Source organism: Octopus sinensis, linkage group LG1 (assembly GCF_006345805.1).
Source record: "Octopus sinensis linkage group LG1, ASM634580v1, whole genome shotgun sequence".
NCBI classification, from domain to species: Eukaryota; Metazoa; Mollusca; class Cephalopoda; order Octopoda; family Octopodidae; genus Octopus; species Octopus sinensis.
This window is the reverse complement of record NC_042997.1, coordinates 106,327,266-106,346,871: the sequence shown is the minus strand read 5'-3', so window position 1 is coordinate 106,346,871 and position 19,606 is coordinate 106,327,266. Positions and strand designations below refer to the sequence as shown.

General features: G+C 34.2%; 1 protein-coding gene across 5 annotated transcripts in view; it reads right to left on the bottom strand.

Moving 5' to 3' along the window:
• LOC115211160 (ankyrin repeat domain-containing protein SOWAHB) overlaps positions 1 to 19,606 on the bottom strand; it is a 161,817-nt gene that overhangs the window by 43,350 nt on the left and 98,861 nt on the right. For 3 of the 5 annotated variants that reach the window (XM_036503464.1, XM_029780094.2, XM_036503467.1), the window contains 3 exons: positions 17,050 to 17,055; positions 7,640 to 7,712; positions 6,000 to 6,080 (listed from right to left, as the gene is read on the bottom strand). In XM_036503464.1, coding sequence (XP_036359357.1) covers positions 6,000 to 6,080; positions 7,640 to 7,712; positions 17,050 to 17,055 — 160 coding nt within the window. Of the gene's footprint in view, positions 1 to 5,999; positions 6,081 to 7,639; positions 7,713 to 9,144; positions 9,151 to 17,049; positions 17,056 to 19,606 lie in introns of all 5 variants that reach the window. The other 2 variants (XM_036503465.1, XM_036503466.1) reach the window with 2 other exon arrangements.

Sequence of the window (19,606 nt, the reverse complement as noted above, 5' to 3'; positions counted from 1 at the left end):
CCATGAAGTCTTAAAAGACAAATACTAATCATCAAATGTTTCTTGGAGGAATTGACATGTTATTTCTTATCCATGATTTTGTGATGAAATCATACTCTGGAAGACTTGGACCTTAATTCTAAAGAGTTGACAAAGAATTAAACACAACTATTTGATCTTACATCTACACACTACAGAAATCAAAATCAATAGTTCTGCACAAATTGATGTATAAAGCAACCAAATTAGAAGCAACATCATCTATTTCTTCATTTTTTGTGACCTCAATAGCCTTCACCAAACAAGTGTTTAAAATCACTCGAATGGAGTGTAACAGTATATGAAATGACAAGGACCCAGTCTCTCATCCGAGTTGCTAAAAGCAAAAATAAATCTCTGTCTATTATTGCTTTGTAGTGAAATGGTTCAGCTGATAGAATGTTAATCTTCCACCTTACAGATCATAACTTCAAATACATTACAAATATTTGGTTACCTATTTTGGCTGTACATGTTATAGCTCATACTTCTAATATCTGGGTAGAATGTAGTAGGAAATTGTCAAATATCAATACAAGTCAGAAGTTATTGTTCTTAACAATGAGCCCAACATCATTACCATCATCACTGTATTTATAATTTTTTTTAACTGATAACATTAAGGAAAAACATAACCTATCATGATCACCATTAAAGCTAGTATAATTTCCACATTATTCTTCGTTTATTCATGGATTAGAAATTTTTTTCAGTTACAAGCACCACAACAGGAATTGCATAAATTTTTATGTACAAAAATCATGCAGTATGTTTTGCTATCTGTATAAATCATGGTGAGATACTTATTACTAAAGAAATTGATAAGGATTGGAAAATACAGAGAGGATATTTTGGTCTATTATATGCACATCAAATAATAAGTGGTCATACATTTACTCAACAAAGGAGGTCATTGTGTTAATTCTACTAAACTGTTTTGTAAAATGAAACCACAGCCTATATTTCTAATGGGTTGTAATGATAAACAGTATTGTTATTAACATTGTACAAAGTGAGAAGTAGACAATGTTGTTTTTTTGGATGTGTGTGCATGCGTGTGTAGTTTTTTAAAGAATGTTTTCAGTAGAATATTTGTTAAATAATATTTTCATAAAATGTAATACATTATCCAACAAATACTCTACTGAAAACATTCAATATCTATATCTATCTATCTGTATATATATATATATATATATATAGGTTGAAGGTGTAGCACTCATGATTGCGACATCATGGTTTCAGTTTCAAGACTGGGAAGTGCATTGTGTTCTTGAGAAAACTACTTCATCTCACATTGCTCTGTATTTCACTTCAACACTTGAATTATGGCACATTGTGTCCCTGTTCAGACATCAATTTGATGGAGAAAATTAGCTAATGTGCAACACAAACATTTGCTCACTATAAATAAAGCATTTGTGCAGGTTGTTCTGCAAAAGCTGAACACTCATACATTGTCTTCGACAGGAGAGTCCATCATATATATATAGTTGGAATTTACAAAAAAAAAAGCAAAACAAAAAACGAAAACAGGTGTGTAAACAACCAATAGGTGTATTAGTTTAACGCTTGGGAAGGTGAGAAAGTCTTTTACGTTTTGAGCCTATGCCCTTCAACAGAAAAGAACACGAGAAAATAAGCAGAGAAAGAATATATATATATATATATATATATATAATATATATATATATATATATATATATATAGGCATATATAGGCATACATGTATTGTTAAGAAGCTTGCTTGCAATCACATGGCTTTAAGCCCAGTGCCACAGCACAGCACCTTGAGAAAGTGTCTGCTCCTAAAGTCACCAGCTAACTAAAACCTTGTGAGTGAATTTGATAAACAGAAACTGAATAGAAGTCTGTTGTATGTGCATGTGATTGACTATGTTTGTTTCACACTTGACCTGATATTGGTTTCTTAACATCCCCATAACATAGCAGTTTGGCAAGAGACCAACAGAACGAATCTTTGAGTTAAAAAACAAACAAACAAACAAACAAACGTAATACTGGGTTTGATTTGTTTGACGAAAGTCCTTCAAGGTGGTGCCCCAGCATGGTTCCAGTCCAACGATTGAAACAGGATAAAATACACACACAACGTAACTTGATTCCCAGTTCTAAATGTAAAATGTGATTTGAATATATAAACCACTTTAGAGTACATAACACAGTGACCTCCCTTGTGGTGTGAGCAAACAATCTTGATATTACAACTCTTCCAAGTCAAGACATTTTAGTAGAATGTAGTTGTTGAAGAAAATCAATGAGGATGTTCAAAGGAACAAAATTAAATTGAAAAACTTGCTGTACAGTTAGATAACTTTGGGTCAGAACAAATGTCAAATGAAGAAATGAAAAAATTTTCATGTTCAAGAAAGAAATGAAAGAGGTTAAGTATACAGCTCAGGTAGGTAAGTTATTACAATATTACAGGTGTGGAAAATAATATACAAATGAAGTCAAATTTTCATGTTCAAAATGAGAAATATTGTTATAGGGTACTTTTATTTCTTAAAAGTTATATAATCTACGTGCATACATATACTGTAGAGGGAAATGGGCCAATATAGAATGGAAGGTAGTTATAGAATGAATGAGAGAAAGATCGTGAGATACATAGATGTAGAAAGAGTAAGTTAAGATAAATGTTTTAAAACTAGTTATTTATGATAAGGAAATCTAGACTTACTTTTACACCAGCTCGAACAATTCCTCCCCCCATTAAAACTATTAGATACAAAAATAGAGAAAAAATAAATAAAAAGCAAATGAAATTATAGCTTTTTTTTTTTAAGTATAGAAATCAATCATAGAATGTAACTGATCATTGATGAATAACAATGATTTAGTGGACTGGCTAAAACAAAACAAAAAAAAAATAAAGAAACTCCAAAACACACAAAAATACTCAACCCTCTTTTTACTATCTTAATGCAGTGACTATTAAACATATTAGATACAAAAGCAATATTTATAGGGAAGGGTTACTACCAATTGAATTGATTTTTGTGGTCACTTACTGGTTTTTCATTCAATGACCTCACAACCACCAAAATATGAGAAGCAAAGTTGAGTTTGGCAAGATTTAAACCCATTCATAAAAAAAGGTGTGCAATGAGATGCTTTAATGCAAATGGATACAAACACGCATACATGCACATGCTTGCACACAAATGCACATCTTGCAGACAAATGCACATTCTATCTCACTTTTGAATTTGAAAGTAAAAATTGATCAAATTAAAATATTTTCCAGACTAGTTATACATGCTGTAAAACTTTGGCTTAACATTCAAGTTTTTTTTTTTTTTAAGAATGACTGTTCTTCCAAAATAAATTTCAAGGACCACCCCCCACCAAAAAAAAAAGAGAGAAAAAAGAAAGGGGGCAAAAAGAAAAAATAATGGCAGCAGATGAAACCAAGGAAACTATGTTGCCATTAGTATCTCATTAGAACAGAAAGGCTCAAAAATTACATTGATTCAGCACCTTGAATTATATTCTCTATTGCATATAGATAAAACGATATTCATCATTGGATTTCTAACAGATGCAATTGGAATCGGAGTTACTTCTGTATAGACATTAACAGGTTGGGTACAAGTAGAGTCAATTTAACAGTATTAAAGACCTCCAGGAAGACATACATAAACTGGGAGCTTCTACATGGCTTTTACACATACTAGAAATAGCAACCAAATTACCTGGGCACTAAATTAAAATGTAGGTCTGTACACCTCTATAAAGACAGAGCAGTCAAGGCTGGAGTGTCATGAATTACATGTATGCTCACTCAGGTCTGGCCTCAAACTTAACAACAACAACGTGAATGAATTCTAATAGTTTTAGCCAAGAATTGAAATAGAATGCTGACAACAAAACGATGATGATGTGACAGTGGAAGCAGAAAATCCGGAAGGGTTTGGAGAGAAATGAGTCGAATATATTTTGTTAGACTTGCAGCCATAACTTAGTTGAAAACCAGAACAGAAAAAAAAAAGAGCTGAGAGAGTATGTGAGCATTAAAGATACCAGTCACTATATGCAGAATGAGATGATAAAGGATTGACTAGAATGACAGTACAGTAGAACCTCGGTTTTTGAACAACTCTGATCACAAATAAATCGTACTTCATTTCCTGTCTTTCTCATATTCATTTAATACAGTGGTACCTTGGTTTATGAACGCCTTTGGTAATGAATAAATCATGCTTTATATATATATATATCTATATCTATATATATAAAGCACAATTTATTTGCGATCAGAGTTGTTCAAAAAGTGAGATACTACTGCATGTCATAGTGTTGCTTATTAAACCCACGCCAGCAAGGAAACACATTCAATGCTAAAAGATGATTCTTGTATGCAGGCATGAGACCAATTTTTGAAAAAGAATGGACTATTATATGTAGCATTAACACCTGTATATTTCAGGTAATATATAAACTCAGTCATGGAAACTCGAACTGAGAAAAGGGAAATTAATAACTGTAATTAATTACTGAATGGACTGAATGAAATTGAAAAATCATATGGTTTTCCAATTTTATATTGCTCTCTCAGTGAAATATAAATAATTATAAAAATGATTTTCTTATATTAACATAAGATCACAAATTGAAGGATGGGATGTCTCTGTAAGATTTAGTCAGCCAAGACATGTCATATGTTACAATAGTACCATAGAACTCCTGAAGGGGCCAAAGACAAGGCACATTCGTTTAAGACCACAAATTTGTAGTAAAAACATCATGTTTTATCCACTGAAGAATATAGGTGGCAGCCACCTTATAAATTCCGAAAGGATAGGAAAAGAAAAAACAAAAAAAAACCCACAAATAGAGGAAGTGTAGACTTGATTGACTGAATTGAGTTCAAGACCCCATATATGAGCGGAGTAAGTCGATTACAGTGAGATCTGAACTCAAAGTCGTGGAAGAACTAAATACTGTAAAAAAAAAAAAAACTGCTCTTCTGTTCCAAACACCCAACCACCTTATTATAATAATAACAACAACAATAATTACGATTATATCACAGGCCCATGGCTACACATTTTTGAAAGTGTCATAGTTGATATAACTTGACTGAACCTCAGTTAATCGACCCAAAAAGAGTGACAAAAGATAACCTAGAATTTGGTATTTAAGAGTAGTTAAATACCAGAATGTATATTTTCTGGTACTCAACCCTCTATGTCTGATTTTCTTTCGAAGACAATGAAGCCAGCTATCCTTTTCATTAATGAAGAGGACATAGTCGATGAAATTAATACTGAAGACACATGAGTTGTGTCTGTTTTCATCTCCTTCTGGTGGAATGACTTGTAAAACAAAACAAAGAAACGAGGGATTTTGGTGAAAGAAACGACTGAAAATAAAATATCAAGAAGGATAACTGTGACATTTTGTAAAGAGTTATCTCCTTCTAAATTATGCAAACTGACTAGAATTTGTTCATAAACAGTTACACAAGACACACACACACACACACACACACGCACACACACAAAAAGGTAAAAAGCATTCGTTCAACATTTGTTATCAAACAAAAATTCTTGAAATTAATTTTTTTTTTTAACAATTTAAAAATAAAATATTTACTTAAAATCACAGATTAGTTTGTCACAATGTAACAATTTAAAAATCATTTTCAAACTTTTTTTTTTATGCATATATATGCCAGAAATGGATTAAAAATTTTAACATGCAAAATAAGCAAACAAAAGCAGAAAATAAATTTCTGTCCTAAAACTAATAAAGGCCAGTATACATATACATATATATATATATATATATATATATATATATATATAATGAATTATTAGTAATAATGCCAATGCTTCACACTTTGTAAGAAGCACTAGAAGCCAAGGAGAGATGTTGTATTTTATCCCTTATATTTCCATGAGGAATAATGCTACGGATTGGTGATACTGGATAAGTATCCAAAGATTGCTTACGTTGACACCTGGCGGATGCAGAACTGCTCAAATATTGCTTTGGTTTCTTACCACTGTGGTCCCTGATGTTTGGGTTGGCTTCTGTGAAGAAATAGAAAATGTAAGAAATGAGAGAAGCTAGAGGGTGAGAGAAGGAGAAAGAGAGAGAAATGAAGGTAAAAAAAGAATTTTAAAGAGGTTTGTACACTTTGGAAGATTTTAACGTTATAAGCTATTAAAAGAGTAATTTATAATAATTGGAGCATTTCAAACGATATTTTAGAAGCTTAAAGATGATAATTTATTTCTTCAAATATGTTGAATGCATGGAAAATTTCATAGTCTATTTCCAATATATTCCTTATAAGCTATCTCTCATTTGTTTTGTGTCCATTTTTCTATGCTAGCACAAGTTAGGTGCAGACTTACGTGGGGGCAGTATTATATAGATGGGTGGCTTTCTAGTAAAACCCTTTTTTTATGTATGGCATTCTTTTTACATTAGTTGTTTTGAAAAGCAAAGAGTGATGGGATAGAGAATCAACAGAGAATGTAAACACCATATTATTGCTTCCTGTTTCATTCAGGGATATGATAGGAAAAGCTGTGAAATGTCAATATTTGTGCACATGCATACAACAGGATCCCATGTAGTTTCCATCTATCAATACTACCCACAAAACATGTCTCTCTGAAGCTATAGTAGAAGACAGCAGCCCTGAGTGTCATGCACTGAGAGAGAACTCTGATGCAAATATTCAGGATAGGTCTCAGGTTTGAGAAAACATTCTCCTTTCCTCTCTGTAAAGAAATTATAGGTATATGTACTGCCTTTCTGCCTGACTAGAAGATAAAAAGTGAGAGAAAAATGGACTATATATATAAGTTAGTTTGGAGGAATATATTATCCAGGTGGATACTGTATTAGCTCTTGGTTAAGTTCCAGTTAACAGCTAACCATCTGCAATAGTGAGTAGTCACAGTAGCGGAAACATGAGTGGAATTTGAATCACCAGTCTGGAACCCCTATCTTGCTCAGGACATTGACCTCCTGGAAACTGTTCAGAGACATACAACCAAGCGAATACTCTCCATCAGGAATCTACCATATTCTGAATGCCTTGCTTCTCTGGGCATAGATATACTGAAGATCTGACAACTGACTTAGTAAACACCCACAGAATTATTAACTATTGCACCAACAATCACCTTGAACACCTTTTTTTTTATAGCTCCATGTGCATGCCTACAAATCAGAAAACAGCACAGCTCCCATGACTTTTGGAAACATTTTTTTCATGCTCAGAGTTGCTGAGGCATGGAACAAACTACCTACATCAGTTATTAGTTGCCGAGACATTGTATCCTTTAAAACCTTCATGCTTCATGAAATTCACCAATGCTATACCTGATATCTCTCCCTCAATATGCATGCACGCATGTATAACATGACTCTTACACTGTTCACTTTCCTGACTTTTGTATATAATTCTATGTACGGCACATCCACCTTTGATGAGTTGTAGTGCACCTCAGCACTGTACACAATAATTTCATTATTATTATTTTTTTAAAACAAATTTTGTGGATGTACGGCTCTCCATACTCTTTATTATATATATATATATATATATATGAAAGAAAAACAGACTGCTGCTTACTGTATGTTTGAATTAGCAGTTCAATGACATCATCATGACATTGTATTGACGCAAGATGAAGAGGAGTGAAGCCCTGTGGAAGGAAATAAAGAAATTTAATTAAAGCAGTAGAAATATAATGAAGCTAAGCTAATATTAATAATAATAATAATAATAATAATAATAATATTTTCTACTATATGTACAAGGCCTGAGATAATGGTGGAGGTGTTAGTCAATTACATTAACTATAGTGCTCGACTGGTACTTAATTTATCAACCCTGAAAGGATGAAAGGCAAACTTGACCTGAGTGGAATTTGAACTCAGAACTTAGATGAAATAACTCTAAGCATTCCACCCAGCATACTAATGATTCTGCCAGCTTGCTGCCTCGATGATGATGATGATAATAATAATAATAATAATAATAATAATAATAATATAATAATAATAATAATAATAATAATAATAAAAATAATAATAATAATAATAAGGGTTTCAAATTTTGTCAGAAGGGTAGCAATTTTGGGGGAGAGGATGAGTCGATTACATCGACCCCAGTGCATAACTGGTACTTGTTTTACCTACCCAAAAGGAATAACAGTTAAGTCAATGTTTTATTTCTTTACTGCCCACAAGGGGCTACAGACAGAGGGGACAAACAATGACAGACAAACGGATTAAGTCGATTATATTGACCCCCAGTGCGTAACTGGTACTTATTTAATCGACCTCGAAAGGATGAAAGGTAAAGTTGACCTCGGCGGAATTTGAACTCAGAACGTAGTGGCAGATGAAATACCGCTAAGCATTTCGCTTGGCGTGCTAACGTTTCTGCCAGCTCGCCACCTTAAGTCAGGGTTGGCAGAATTTGGACTGAGAACATGCAGATGGAAGAAATGCCACTAAGTATTTGTCCAGTACAGATACAATTCTGTCAGGTTGATGCCTTAATAACAATGGATTCAAATTTTAGCACAAGGCAAGCAAATGCACAAGGAAAGGAAATGTCGATTCCATCAACACCAGTGTTCAACTGGTACTACTTTTATCAATCCTGAAAAGATGAAAGGCAAAGTCAGCTTTGGCAGCATTTGAACTCAGAACATAAAGAGCTGGAAAAACATGTTAATGATTCTACCAGCTCACTGCCTTAATAATAATAGTCTCAAGCTTGCACATAAGGCCAGCATTTTTGAGAGAGTGGGGTAAGTCATTTACATAGACCCCAGTGCTCCCCAACTATTCCCGCTCAGAGATGCCCATATTGTCAGCCACTAAGGGACATGCTTGAGTGGTTAAGGTCAAGCAAATGGCAAGTAAATATGTGATATTGAGCAGAATATTTGCTATAATGATATTTCTACTTCAACCCTATAAGGATGAAATGCAAAGTCAACCACAGTGACTTAAATAATAGGTCTATGGTATACAGTGCTCAGTAGCACATGGCATTACAAGTTGCTAGGAAAAACTAAAAGAGGGGACAGAAAGCAGCAGTAAGTCAAATAAAGAAAAAAAAACAGCAAAGAAAGAATTTTATTGGAGAATATTTATATGAAGGATATTTATTGACTGTAGGCTAAAAAGCAATAGGATTTCATTTATTGTTTTATTATTCCATTCAAAGCTAACCTTTCATTAAAGATTTTATTTTTATAGCCAAATGGTTACTAAACACTCTATTGAAAAGTATGAGAGGAATTAACCTAAGCACCAATCCGATCGTGGCCGGTGGCACGTAAAAAGCACCCACTACACTCACGGAGTGGTTGGCATTAGGAAGGGCATCCAGCTGTAGAAACACTGCCAGATCAGACTAGAGCCTGGTGCAGCCTTCTGGCTTCCCAGATCCCCGGTTGAACCATCCAACCCATGCTAGCACGGAGAACGGACGTTAAATGATGATGATGATGTCTGAGATAAGTAAACTGAAATAAGTAACTTAACTGAAGGTAGAACATGCAAGATGTAATAAGGTTTGAACTGACAAGGATGTGGTTAATTGCTCAACATCTTAATCTTTTCATTTTGTTTGGAACTTGGCAAGAAAAAAACCCAATCAATAGGAATAAGGTAACATTGTAATTGTAAATTATTTTCTCCAGAGTTTAATTTATGTTTCTCCTTTATCTTTGTTTGCATTTATAAAAATGTGAAAATGACTCTATTCATAGACAAGACCATTTTATAACATCAGTCAGTTTGGACATCACTACAGCTAGAGGCCATCAAATGAGCCACATATATGTGTTTGTATATATGAGTTGACATGTATGTATGTGTGTACACAGGTGTGTGTGTGTATGTGTGTGTATCCTCATCATCATTTAATGTCTGTTTCACATGCTGGTATGGGTTGGACGGTTTGACAGGAACTGGTTTCTATGACCAGATACTCATCCTAACACCAACACTTTACAGAGTGTACTGGGTGCTTATTATGAGGCACCAGTACTTTATATGTGGTACTACATCAGTTACAATGATGAGCATTCCAGTTGATCCAATCAATGGACCAGCCTGCTCATGAAATGAACATTCAAACAGCTGAGCACTCCACAGACACTCCTAATTTAGTTTTCGGGGAGATTTAACATAACACAGAATGTGACAAGGCTGGCCCTCTGAAATATAAGCACTACTCACTTTTGCCAGGCGAGTGGACAGGAAAAAGTGAAATAAAGTGTCTTGCTTCAGGATACAATGCACCACTGGATACTGGACTCATGACCTTACAATTGTGAACCAAGTACCCAAACCACTAAGCTGTGCATCTTCACACACACACATATATAATAATTATAATAATAATAATAATAATAAAAATAATAGTATATATACATTTATATATTTGTTGTGCAAGATTTTTTATGTGAAATCGTGTGTTGAAACAGATATTGTTGTATTTTGGAATGGTCATTTTGCCAGTTTAGCCAATAAAAACACACGCACTATATATTTGGTGTTACTTTGCTTCAGTGTTATTTATTTATTACATTAATCTTAATCTTATTTCAGCCAGAGATCTTTCGTCACACTCCTGTGACCGCATCAGTGGTCCTTTGCTTTTTTCTTTCTTATTTGTGTGTCTCTTCTTACTAACCGTCAGCCATTTTGTATTTGTATTGTATGTGTCTTCATTTGTGCATGCGTATATCTCTATGTAGTCTATGTTTAGTTAGTGTGTGTGTGGAAATGCCTGCAATATTTGTATTTTCTGTTTTTTTTTATCACTAGTATTGTTGTTATACATACATACATACAAGCATACGTAATAATAATAATAATAATGATAATAATAATAATAATAAGTGGGTGTAAACACATGAACAAAATAAGAATAAACAAAAACAAATTGCACGAATGTATATAAACAAGATATACACAAATATAATATATAAATATATATACCACATGGTTCTGGGTACTTTCCCACTGTGTGGCACCTTGAGCATGTGTCTTTTGCTATGGCTTCGGGCCGACCAAAGCCTTGTGAGAGGATTTGGTAGACGGAAACTGAAAGAAGCCCGTCATATATATGTGTATATATATGTGTGTGTGTATGTCTGTGTTTGTCCCCAAACATTGCATGACAACTGATGCTGGTGTGTTTACATCCCCGTAACTTAGCGGTTCAGCAAAAGAGACCGACTGAATAAGTACTAGGCTTACAAAGAACAAGTCCTGGTGTCGACTTGCTCGACTAAAGGTGGTGCTCTAGCATGGCCACAGTCAAATGACTGAAACAAGTAAAAGATTATACATACACATATGTAATATAGAAATATATATATACATACTGATATCAACACTGATATCAAGAAATCCTCTTGCGAGCGTGACCTAGGCATCACTGTCAGCAGTGATTTGTGTTGGACAAAGCATATCTCTAAGATTGTCAGGAAGGCCGAGGGTGTCTTGGCATCACTCAGCAGGTCTTTTGTTAGCCGCTCTCCAGCCATCTATTTAAAACTGTATACAGCTATGGTACGACCACACTTGGAATTTGCATCATCAGTTTGGAACCCCTATCTTGCACAGAACATTGACCTCCTGGAATCTGTCCAGAGACGTGCAACCAAACGCATACCCTCCATCAGACACCTACCATATTCTGAGCGCCTTGTTTCCCTGGGCATGGATTCACTGAAGCTCCGGCGTCTGGCGACGGACTTGGTAAACACCCACAAAGTTATCAACCACCTCACCAACAACAACACTGAACACCTTTTTGATCTCCATGTGTCTAACACACGTGGACATGCCTACAAAGTCAGAAAACAATACAGCTCTCATGACTTTCGGAAACATTTTTTCACGCTCAGAGTTGCTGAAGCATGGAATAAACTGCCTGCGTCAGTTGTTGACTGCCATGACACTGCATCTTTTAAGGCCCTCATGCTTTCCGAAATCCGCCGAAACTACACCTGATTATATATACACTTTAGATGAGTTGTAGTGCACCTGAGCACTGTACACAATTATTATTATTATTATTATTATTATACTAATATATACATACACATATATAATATAATATATATATACACATACACATAACATATGTATATATATACATACACACACATGTATATAATATATATACACATACACAGATACAATATATGTATACATATATAGATGCACTCACATGCAATATATATATATATATATATATACATACACACACACACACACATGCACAATACACACATTTATTTATTGATACGTTCTAACGAATAACAGAATGCTTTTAATTCAGTTGAGAATGAAATATTTTCATGCAATGATGTTTTTAAATCAAAAACATCTGAAAGATAGTTAAGTGAAACATAGACACTTATCTTCATAGATAACAGAAGCAGTAAAAAGGAAGCAACATATATAAAAAAAAACATACACATTACAAGAAAAAAAAACCCCCCGAAATACTTACGGCCTATGATAGAGAAAACGAACAAAATCAAATGTCACAATATGGTGGATGACATGAAAGAAAGAAAAAAAAAAAAGACATAAATACATATATCTGAATTAATGAATGTTTATTCATGTGTGTATGTATGTATGTATGCATATGTCTGTGTGTATGTATATATATATATATATATATATATATATATATATACATATATACATACATACGCATGCACAAACATACATATATATACACATAACACATATATATATATGCATACATACAAACATACATATATATATATATACACATAACACATATATATATATGCATACATACAAACATACATATATATATATATACACATAACACATATATATATATGCATACATACAAACATACATATATATATATATACACATAACACACATATATATATGCATACATACAAACATACATATGTATATATATATATGTTATGCACATACACATTATTTTATGTATACACAAACATAAAATGTGAAAGTATGTATGAAAACCTACACAGATGCATGCACATAGATATATATTGGTAAGCTCACAAAATCATTAGAATATCAGCCAAATATACTTTGTGGTATTTATTCTATCCTCAGTTCAAATCCCACATAAGTCACTTTATTCTTCCTGCAATTGCAGTTTCTTTGCGTCTGAAGATCACGAGGAAGAGTGGCACACCCTCAAGTGGCTATGTAAACTGATCCTTGAAACATCAGGGCTGTTTCTCCTGCCTGTGCTTAGTAGTTTTAAAGTGAGAGTCAGTCCATGCAATTCAATTCCACTTGTTATGCTTGGAATTGTGACCATAATGGATCAGTAGATAGAAGTCTGACCATAGTGGCTCAGTGGGTAGATGTCTGACCACAGTGGCTCAGTAGACTAAGACAGCTGCAGTGTCCAGCAAGGTGTAACTCTTAACTTGGAGTGGCCTTCTAGCTGATTTGCATGACAGGGCTGGAGAGCTCCACCTACCCAGGAGTTGCCATAAAGGTGTCAAAGTGGGTACTGGACTGCCTGAGTGACTCCACTATCTGATTTGCTCTCAAGGTTGACTCCTGGTTCTTTCTTTTCCCAAATCACTCACAAAGCAGTGAGGTGAGACCATTGCTGCCACTACAAAAAGGCAGAGAGAAGAGGTATATCACCTGTGGGTCAGTGGTTGGAGGTTGCCAAGTGACCTTTCCTGGATGCAGTCTAGTGTGTGTGTGTGTGTGTGTGCAGCAGCACCATCCCAGGTGTAGGTTGCGAGTGGTTGATGCATGGCTGGAGAATATTAGGCAAGAAATAAAGAGTGTTATCTGTGTGTGCGTTTTGTTGTGTACAAGTAAGTCATTGGTGCATAAAAAACCAGAAAGTTGGGGAACAAAACTGAATCATGGGGTATTCCAGAATATATACATAAACAGAAACACAAAATTGACAGAATGAAGGAGGGAGGAAAAGAGCTCTATCTTCACACACATCAATAGTGTGATCTGCTACTTAGTGTCTAGTCCAAGAGATGAGTGAAGATAGCATTTCAGGTACTTGACACAGAAAAATGCTTTATATGAAGGATGACAACATATCAAGCTTTATATCAAGGATGACAACAAGTTCTCTCTGGTGGGTGTCAGAGAGGAATGGGACATCACTGGCTTCACAGAAACTGTACTAAAGCTGTACAATAGACAAATACCAATGTTATATTCTGCAGTATAATACCACATTACTTGCATTCTTTTATTCTTTATGGTTATTTTAAAAAAATATATATTTTAGACAGATTTAGTAATACTGAACAGTGGAAAAATAAAAACTAGTGCAGATTATGGGAAAAAAAAAATAATATGAAACAAAAATAGTAATACTCACAAACTGGTATAGCCAAATTGCAATATGAAAGAAAATGAAATCTAATTTAGATATGGAATATAATGAAATTTTGAATAAAATTTAAATGTTCACAATAATCTTTATTAGCATTATACAACATGGGTTATTCTACAATAGAATAGTATAACTATATGAATGTACATAAAACACTGATTTCTTGTATACAACACAAAATTATAAGTCTGAAGTTTGGAAATTCATGCTTTTCCAAATGATAAATGAAGAGATAGAACTACATCTGGGAATCAAAATTGGTTTGCAGTAAAATAATTCCTATCATGCATAAGAGACATAAAACTAATGATAATGATTTTTTTTTTGTAAAGCTCCAAACCAGTTTTTGTAAAGCAAAGTAGTTTGATCATTTGCATAGATCACAATATATCATAAGCATCTATTTTACCAATCTACTCGAAGAAAGGACAGAATTGGCCATCGTTAAGATCTGAACTGCAAACCATGAGTCACTGTATTAGATACTCTCATCTAGCTCATTTGTAGCACGTAACATGAACATGAATTGCCTCCCTTGGTGATTGCCCGTTTAAAACTTGTACAAGTTCCATAGAATAATTTGCATGGCACATTATGGACTATATTGTATTCAGGTACAAAGAAAAAAAGTTCATACAGATTTTCAAATTTTTCAAATATATTAAATAGATGTTTACTGATTAACCTCTTTTTTCCCTACTCTCAAAATAGAACAATCGTTTCAAAAATAGCAATCTCCCTTTCAACTATTTTTTTTCTAATTTGGGCAATGGAAGCTGAATAGCAATAGAAAACCAGTTGTACAGTAAATATGGGTTAACACTGCGACATTTGAGTGCTAATCCAATAAATGAGGCAGAGAAAATTCTGAGATGGATAAATTACAGTTTTATAAAATACAAACATCTTAGCAAATGTCATGAGTTAGGGAGCAATTAGTTTTTGTAATGGGTGAACCTGCACAAAAAGGAAATTATAAGTTGAGGCTCCATATAGAACTGGTGTCATAACAGGAGAATACATGCAACCAAAGCTCATTGTCATATGTGGTCAGAGAAAGTTGTATCAAGATTTACAAGGTAATTTAAGATTTACATAGAACTGTCAATTATCAACTCAATTTTGTGATCTCAGTAACTGTGACTGCCACAGACTATGTAGAGTCAATTGTAACACAATGTAGATGCAAAGATGTATAGATCTAACAATGCTATGATTCATGGTTATGTTAGGGTTCCATTTATGGAAGAAAAAAAAAATCAGAAAACTATATGGAAGATATTTTTTTACTGTAATCATCATCATTGTCATGATAATAATAATGATGATTTCAAATTTCGGCACAAGGCCAGCAATTTTGGGGAAGCAGCAATGTCCTCTCAACGATTAGCCGAAGATGATTTTTAAAATGAGAATATCTGAAATAGACTTGACTGCTCTCACAAACGGGAATACTGAAAATGAACCCGACTGCTCTCAAAAATTAGGTAATAAAACAGAAAAAATAATCCAGAATCCTTGTCGAGAATCCTAATCAGTTTGTGCCATTGAAAGTTTCATCTAAATCCATCCAGTGGTTCTTGAGATATCTTGTCCAGGGACAAACAAACAAACATGACTGAAAGCAATACCACTGCCTTCGCTAAGACAGAGGTAATAATGCTTTCTACTATAGGTACAAGGCCTGAAATTTTAACGGAAGGGGGTTGGTTGATTATGTTGACCCCAGTGCATAACTGGGACTTATTTCATCAATTCTGAAAGGATGAAAGACAAAGTCGACCCCAGCAGAACTTGAACTCAAAATGTAAGGACGGACAAAATGCCACTAAGCATTTTGTCCAGCATGCTAATGATTCTACCAGTTTGCTGCCTTAATGATAGTAATGATGGTCTCTCCCGTCAAAGATAACATATGAGTATTCAACCTTTGTCAAATGACCTGCACAAAAGATTTGTTTATAGTGATCAAATGTTTGTGCTGCACATTAGCTCACCCTCTCCATCAAATCGATATTGTCTGAACAGGTACACAGTGTACAACACTTCAGGTGTGTGAAAGTGATCACAAAACAATGTGAGATGAAATGTTTTGCTTAAGAATACAACACACCACCCTGTCTAGGAACTGAAATCATGATCACTGGATCGGGAGTGCAACAACCTAATAATTAACTACAGCAATGTTCACTTTTCTATGCTTTCACGGGTCAGATGAAATCTGAGGTAAATTTTCCTATTTTGGAATAAACTGCAGGTAATGATGACTGAAATGAAGGTAACAGGGTTATTAAGCTAAGACAAAATGGTTTGTTGAGAAAATTTCCTCATGGTTTTTATTATCAATCTCATCAGCTGTTATTGTGGCCAATGACTAGCCTGGAGTCAGTTCTGATCAAGTAGACATGATCACTTATGACCATCTTATCAGTTTTTCAATTGCGGTGCATTTAATACTACACTATCCAATGTGCTCTGTCATCTTTGTGTTTTTTTTTGTTTTTGTTATAGAGTTTGTAAGGTGACGACATGAGGGAAAAGTGGTTGCTATTTCTAGCCTGTCAGGTGATTAGAGTATCTTTCAGTGTCCTTAAATGATAGGCAAACTAAATGTCTTACAATGCTTTGTTTCCCTCCTAAACCACTGAGTTTACATTCTACCATGGCTGGCTTTCTGTTATTCTACTGGATACATACAAGCATCATTTTATTTGACAATTAAACTGTAGCCATCACAGACAGGCTTTTGCTTATTGTTTTGGGTATCTATGCAGTTGTTGGCAGACCCAGACACTGTCTCAGCTTTCCCACACTTTGATCCAGTGGAACATAAGAAATGTGACAGCTGGAGGAGAAAGAGCTGCACTAGCACAAAGCTGGTATTAAACTTCAGTTCAACAGAATAGAATAACATCAAAGGAAGTGTATTTTTCAAGGATACAATACACTACTGGATCCAGAAACTGAATCCATCACATTATGATTGTGAGCCCAACATCCTAACCACCAGGCTACATGCTTTCAACCCTCTCTTACAATCATCATTCACATTAAGATTATCATAATCGCCATCACAATAAACATTTTGTGTCTATTCTAGAGAGATAAAATTTTGCTTAAATAACACACCACACCACTCCAATAATAAGATATGATGCCATGTACTCTGAGCCAGCTGGTAATCTATTGTTTTATTCACTAAGAAAACAAAAATTATTAAAAAAAAGAATAAAAAAATTACACTGATGATTTTACAATTAAGCGGTTAGTGATAGAGAAGACATCTGTTTTTAAAACACTGCAGTGGAAGAAACCTTTTGAGCAGACATGTAAGAGATATTATGTATTTATGACATTCAATAAGGTTTACTGATTAATTTACTGTAATGTTTAAGAGACAAACTGATTTGTTGCCAGAAGCTGAAGCAAGTTTGGAATGAAATACCACATGAAAAGTGGTGATTAAGAAAGAGCAGAAAGAATTGAATCAAAGATTACACGTGGAACCAAAACAAACAGCATCTATCTTTAATAGTAAATGATATGTCAGATTGTCATTGCTGTTGTCACTGTTATTGAGTAACTGTGTTAGTAAGATGATAAGCTTTGGGATAAATACATAATCATAACAGTTGTAAAATATTTAACATTCCAAGAAATTATGATAGGGGTAGAGGGAGAGAAAAAGGCTTTCTACAAGTAGTTACCAATGTGACTTGCATGGAGAGAGAGCAGGGGAGAAATGTGTCTAGTAAATCCTGATAACATAATGATATTATTATAGAGCAGTTAGCCATATCTTTGGCGAATAGTGGGAACCAGGATATTTTGTGTGAGTAGTTAATGGAACTGATGAAAAGATGCAAGCCAGGAGGTTTTTGAATGGAAACGAATGAATAATTAAATGGTGAAGTTTTGCTGTACCGCTAAACTAACAAACTGTAACTTGTAATTATAGCAATTACAGACAAGAAAATATCTGCCTGCACTCGGTGATATACTAAAATATGAATAATGTTTGAGGTTTTCTCTCCCAAATAAATGAGGTAACAAAAAAGAAACAAGAGTCACTTTTAGATTTTTGTTTTTTTTGATTTTTTTTTTCCTCCTCTTCATTTTCTTTGTTGTGGTTGAGATAATTACAATCTTAGCAAATTGTGAGTCGGCAGATTTCTCCAGAGGCAAACCAAAGAAAGGTTTGGCAATAGTTGGAAATCCTTATAATTTATTTATTTAGTTAGTTAGTGTTTTTTTTTCTTTTTCTAATGCATTATGAGAATCAACAAATACATTGTAGTATGCAATTCTCAGTGGAGCTTAGACAGAAATCAATATTATTATTTTTTTTTTCATTTCTTTTACTTTGATAAAGCTTGATGAGTAGTGCTGTTATTGTTGTGACTGTTTAGCCTCAGGTCAGCCCTGGTACTACACAATAATAATTAAAGGCATTCCAGCTGTAATCCCCATCAATATATATTTTTTTCTCTGTGTATTGTATAGCTAGGACAACATTATTCAGATAGATAGAAGAGTGTTGTAATATGTATTACATTTGGCTGCTATTTCTAGCAAGTTGGTTGACTACATTAGAGGCTTCTCTGTTAGTTCAAGATGGTCAGAAATGGTAGAGATCTAAAGAAGTTGCTTATGTTATCTTGCTTCATACACCCTGTACTGAATTCAAATTCTGCCTGCATTGACTTAGCTTTTCATATCTCTGGATCCAATAAAATGAGTAGCATTGTTTTGATAGCTATAATTCTATACTTGCATGTGTTTGACAAAATTCATTGATGTAGAGGTAGGTAAAACAAGTGTGGAACCTGTTTGTCAGCTAAACAGGCTGAGGCAATTAAGGGGGATTGCTTGCTTTACTCTGCAGTACCATACAATAACTACAGTAAAGCTTCAACTCATTATCTGATCAGTGATCCTTGATCATAACCTCATACAGTACTTCATCCACATCGTCATTATTTGACCCCAAAAGGATGAAAGGCAAAGTTGACCTTGGAGTCCAGAATCTGTCAAGGTCGACTTTGCCTTTCATCTTTTTGGGGGTCAATAAAATATGTATTAGATGAGCACTGGAGTTGATGCAATCAATTAGTCCTCTGCCAAAAAATTTCAGGCCTTACACCTATAGTACAAAGG